We start from the raw sequence: 5,942 nt of genomic DNA, 5'->3' as shown, positions 1-5,942 counted from the left end.
CCAGCTGCGTCTTGTGTTTCCGCAGTAAGATGAAAAGGCCTCGGTGTATCCACTCTGAACATGAATTAATAATGGCTAGAGCCTGCATTAAACATCAATCATTTTTCCTTGATTTATGCAGTATAATTGAAAACTATTAGGCGAATGTATTAATGTTAATATATTTCTGCAGCATTAGTGAAAACATGCAAAGTTGTAGAAAAAGGTTCTTTTGAGTTGAAAGAATAACCGGTAATGCATTCCTGTGGCTTTATTAGCCTACATTAATGCTATTTATTTTCTTGGGCTAAATGCATGTTGATTATCACTAACGCTACACTATAGCGTCCGTGTGTTCGCTGCAGTTTAACTCTAACATTCTGTTGTTCCTCCACATCTCCCCACTGAACATTCCTTCCTTATCATATCAACACTGATACTTCCACCAAGATTATAGAAACAACACTATAGCGTGGAATACACTCTACACAATATGGTAGGGAAGCATGAAAGGTGTAATCAAGATAATAGTACATAAATAAATAAATAAATAAATTCTATTTTACAGTTTTTCTCAGTCGCTTTGGTGCTTTTCTCACATCACTATTAACATTTGCACAGCAGTTAGTGTATTTCTCAAAACAATTAGTGCAAACTGCAAAATAGTTGTAGTTGTACTAGTGGATAACCTGCAAAAGTACGTCACTTGCTCAAAATGGATAGTCTATTCCTCAAAAGCAAGTATTCATGTCAATGAAACTGCCAGTGTCATCAAAATGAGATGTCTTGACACCATCGTTTATGAACAAGATAGTCAAATGGCTTTGTCATGTTTTCATTATGACAGTTTATTCTCTCAGTGTTTTCCAATGCAAAAAAAAGGTCAGAACTCGGTGACACTACCTGAAAATGCTCAAGGCAGCACTATACACTACTTGTACAGCCATTTGAAAACTACAGTAAAGTTACACATTGTTGTGGGAGTAAGTGAGTACAAGACACTGAATACGTATGTTTCACATTTTTACTGTATATGCTCTTTGCAATTCTACAGCATTGTGCAAAAGAAAAATGCACTTCAGTCACTTATTTAGAACAAACATAAAAAAACACCCTTTTGGTAGAGCTGTGCACAAATGTGAACAATATAACAGGACATATTGTAACTGAACTTATATAGGTAAATCATTCTGGCACATCCAGACGTTCCTGTCTGTCTGGCCACATATTTTCATCTACATCACAACGGATATTATCCCTTGCAATGCAGCTAGGAAAGTATCTATGATAAAGAAAAGGTATAACATTTGTTTGACAGAATTTAATAACTAGTTCAACAATTTTGTATGTAATGACTCAAGCAATGAAATGAAGACTATTAGTTTTATTGGGAACGACTATTCAGCATCCATAAGTATAGTTCATTTTGACTGACATGACATAAGCAAATGACAATGTTATAAAACAGCAGAGAATTGTATGAAAGCAACTGATACATGTCCAAAAGCATTTGCAATTTGTTCAGAGGAAGGAGAAATTGCTACTATGATGTGCTCAAATGACTAAATGTTGCGGAGGTTGAACTAATAGTTATGAGAATTTTCATTCTGATCTGAGAAAAGCACCAAAGCAACTGAGAAAAACTGTAAAATGTAAGTAAGAAATGATATGTTAAGACATTCAGTCCAGGAAAAAAGGGTAGGAACAAAAGCAGTGCAGAGCAAAAACAGCAGCTTCTCCACGTGTGTGTGTGTGTGTGTGTGTGTGTGTGTGTGTGTGTGTGTGTGTGTGTGTGTGTGTGTGTGTGTGTGTGTGTGTGTGTGTGTGTGCGTGTGTGTGTGTGTGTGTGTGTTATTGATGCGCTGTTAATCAGTGTTTTATGAAGTCTTCCTCAGCTCACAGTCACAGATGAATCTGGTTTCCAGGAATTGCTTCTTAATGTGGTCGCTGTCTCTTTGTCAGTGATTGATGTGGTGTGTGCCTACATACATACAGACAGACAGGCAGACAGACAGACAGCGGGTTGGACATTGGGTTGATGTGGTAGGCAGACTGAGATAGATAGATAGATAGATAGATAGATAGATAGATAGATAGATAGATAGATAGATAGATAGATAGATAGATAGATAGATAGATAGATAGATAGATAGATAGATAGATAGATAGATAGATAGATAGATAGATAGATAGATAGACGGTGAGTTGATGTTGTGGGCCTACAGACAGAGAGAGGGGCTGGACACATCGCCTCGTTCTCTCTCATGGCACACGCAAACACACACACACACACACACACACACACACACACACACACACACACACACACACACACACACACACACACACACACACACACACACACACACACTGCAGCAGTAGACCTATAGGCTAGATAACGAGCGGAGCGGGCAGACGGAGCGCAGACTAGAGTGTTGGCCCTGTGCGGCGGGGGGAGGAGGCCATGGATCACACAGCGCACTGCCTGCAGCAGCACGCCCAGGGAGAGCCCATCAGCTTCGGCATCGATCACATCCTGAGCACCGTGGAGCAGAGCTGTATGCTGGGGCTGAGGATGCACGAGCCGGACTACGGGCACGCGGGCTACAACGGCATGAACGGCGGGGGCTTTCCCTGCGCTAACAGCGGATATACGGCCAGCAGCAGCGCGGCCCTTGGCGGGGCTTATCACTTCAACATGGGCGGCAATGCGACGGGGACCAACGCGAACACCGGGGTCATCCGCGTCCCCGCGCACCGGCCAATCAGCTGCGGTAACTCCGCAGGGCCTAACAACATCAGCGCGCTCACCTTCCCATGGATGGAGAGCAACCGACGCTACACCAAAGACAGGTTCACAGGTAGATCATTAAATATAATTTAATACAATAGAATAGAATTTGGCACAAAAAATAGGCCTATTAGATTAAAAAAGACAATAAAAGGCAGCCTAAAATATTTATTTTGAAAATAGCCCATTGTTAGGCTATCATTTCACTAATTGGCTACATTTAACACAACCACCTCATTTCCCTGCAGCCTTGAACGAACCTCAGTGTATCTGTGATTCATGGTACATATCAGAGGGAAGGAAGGATTTCAGCCGTTGCGATCCACCAGTCTAATAATGATTTAAAAGTAAAGATCAGATAAGGATGAAGCTATGGGCCGAGTCATGGCGCAACATTGGCATTTTTGATCGCTTCAAAAAAACATTTAATACTGACAAATAAAAAAAATCCATTTACCATGTTGTGTAGAAAAGCAAAGTCATCTATCTCTCTCTTGTGCTGTATTCTTCCTCACTCCATTTCATTCTTATATTTCACTTGTTACACTCGATACTAATGTAAAAGATCATTACAACGGTAGGCTTGTTGTAACTATACTATTGTCATTATTTCACTAACATTTTAAAAATTGTCCAGTTATTTTTCTGTTTCTTTATATCTTAATCTTATTGAATACGAACTCTCCTGTTTAATGAGACCCGTAGGCCTATACCGTGCATGCTGCCCACCATCAGCTTGCTGCCTCGCTCATGTTCTGACTGTCTCCACTGCGCACACCTTGCTCTGCTCTATCCTCTCTCGCCCGATCTCCCCCGGGTCCAGTGTCCCTCTCACCGCTGCCTGTACCGCGCCGTGTAGGTCACCCCTACCAGAGCCGCACGCCTCCCAAGAAGAAGAAGCCCCGCACGTCCTTCACGCGGCTGCAGGTGTGTGAGCTGGAGAAGCGCTTCCACCGGCAGAAGTACCTGGCGTCCGCGGAGCGAGCAGCGCTGGCCAAGGCGCTGAAGATGACCGACGCTCAGGTCAAGACCTGGTTCCAGAACAGACGCACCAAATGGAGGTGAACAGTGATATCTCATTCTACCAGAAGTAGGCTATAGGCCTATAGTTGCTTTTTCGTTTATGTATGCTTAAGGAGCCGACGGCGATGTGAGTATTGTACCGCCACTAATCCCGGAAAAGAGGTAGCTTTCTTTACGCAGCCCCATCTGGTTCCAAAGGGCTGTCCCGAAGGTCCTCACGACCCCAACTCAAGACATGGTTTAGAACGGACTGTTATTTATTATGTAGCCTATAAGCAATGACTGTATTTTGCCTCTCACACCATCTGTTGTGTGCCCTGATCTAGAAGTGGAATTATATCAATTAGGCTATAATAACAAAAATATAGGCTAGCAAATATTCGCTCAGCTGGCAATTTATAAACTGCGGCTAAATAAGAATGCAATTTATAATCCACTATAGTAGGCCTAATAAAGCACATTTCCATTGACCGTTATATGAATGTAATCATTTTAGCTAGATGTGATTGATTTAAACCATTCCGTGACTGTTAATAGTAACTTCTAACACAATGCCTCCACGTGAGACATGGAACGCGTCCTTTACATGAAATCAATCTATTGTAAAACTTTAAAATCAAGATAGTGTGATAGTAGGCTAATAGAGCCGCAAATAGCTTGGCGACTGGTTTGAAAAAAGGCTGAAATTCGTTTGCTTAAGTTACTATTATTTTATTTTAAACGTGAAATGGTTAAAAGATGGTTTGAAAGGGTTAACTCATAATTATTTATAAAGATAAATAAATCAAATAGGCCTAACATTCACAAACCCCTTTGGTTCTGTCAGGCCTAATAAGCCTATAAATGGATTCAGCATATTATATAGGCTAATTAAAATATCCAGTTCTGATGTTTTATTAGTAAAGAACAATATTTCAGAGATTAAAGGTAAGGGGCAAAACTGCTCATTTATCTCCAGAATTTTTTATTTATTATTATTATCTAAAACGTCAGATCAGAGGCCTGTGCGGTCAAATTGTTTGTGCGCAATATAAATGTGGGCGTAAAGATTAACGGGTTTCACTAATATTATTTTTATATTAACCTGAAAGAAATGTAGGCCTATAATTTCTAAAAGGTTTATGGAAAAACCAGAAAATATCATTAACAAACGTGGACGCGTTTGAGGCTGCACTGAAGAGTGCGTTTATTTGTCAAGTCCTGCATGTCGCTGTTTTTCATTGACCTGTTCAGTTGTTGAACCAATATAACAGGCTAATACACATTGAAATATACTGATTTTGAAACAGTGTTTGTTTTATTAGGTTATTAATCGCTGTTTTTGTATGAGCGTCATTTATTTTTACTTGAGTTTTCATTGAGCTTGTTGACGCACGCTGGCCGCGGATCCTTTTATTCTGTGCACGGCTGATGAAAAAATGTGTTTTTCACCACATATAAAACCTGTGGATTTAAGATCCAGGTTACTGGCGCCGGCCTGTTGTTTTTATATTCATAAGCTAGCGTTCTTGTCTGTAGAAATCCGAAGCGCATGTCCTGGCGGTCAATACAATAGCCTAATGGAGCACAGAACCCAATGTGTGTGGCTGTATGAGCGTGATAGTAAAGCTGTTGTAATATCGCAGGCGGCAGACGGCGGAGGAGCGCGAGGCGGAGCGGCAGCAGGCTAACCGGATCCTCATGCAGCTCCAGCAGGAATCCTTCCAGAGGAGCGTCCAGCAGCCGGCCGCCCCGGACCCGCTGTGTCTGCACAACAGCTCTCTGTTCGCTCTGCACAGCCTGCAGCCCTGGGCCCAAGACACCAACACCATCGGCCAGGTCTCAGCCTGCGAGTAAAGCGCCACACCCAGCCTCTAGCGCCGGGACCAGCGGGCTGCTGGAGACTGTGGGCCGCTAAGGAACTCCAGGCAGCTAAGGCTGTCGGTTCTCAGGCCCTCTCTCTCCTCTCAGTACTAGCCCATGGGCTCTGAGCTGGGTCTGAATCACTGCCTCAGCCCCACAGAGAACACACTCACTTTGGAGATATTGTCTGGGGCCCGATGATAAAATGATGGCTCCATAGGACTGAGGAAAGGCCCTCAGAGGACCAGGACAGACAGGCAGCAGAGAGTTGGTGTGTGTTATCTAAAAGGGACTTGTTTCATAAACA

General features: G+C 42.5%; 1 protein-coding gene across 1 annotated transcript; it reads left to right on the top strand.

Moving 5' to 3' along the window:
• Positions 1–2,443: 2,443 nt before the first annotated feature.
• tlx1 (T cell leukemia homeobox 1) lies at positions 2,444–5,629 on the top strand (the record flags this gene model as incomplete). Its single annotated transcript, XM_080037284.1, has 3 exons — positions 2,444–2,840; positions 3,594–3,831; positions 5,419–5,629. 3 exons carry the CDS (start codon positions 2,444–2,446, stop codon positions 5,627–5,629), a joined length of 846 nt encoding a protein of 281 aa, XP_079893410.1.
• Positions 5,630–5,942: the final 313 nt, after the last annotated feature.

Source organism: Ammodytes marinus (genome assembly GCF_949987685.1).
Source record: "Ammodytes marinus genome assembly, chromosome: 11".
Taxonomy (NCBI): Eukaryota; Metazoa; Chordata; class Actinopteri; order Uranoscopiformes; family Ammodytidae; genus Ammodytes; species Ammodytes marinus.
This window is presented reverse-complemented; position numbering and strand designations above follow the sequence as displayed.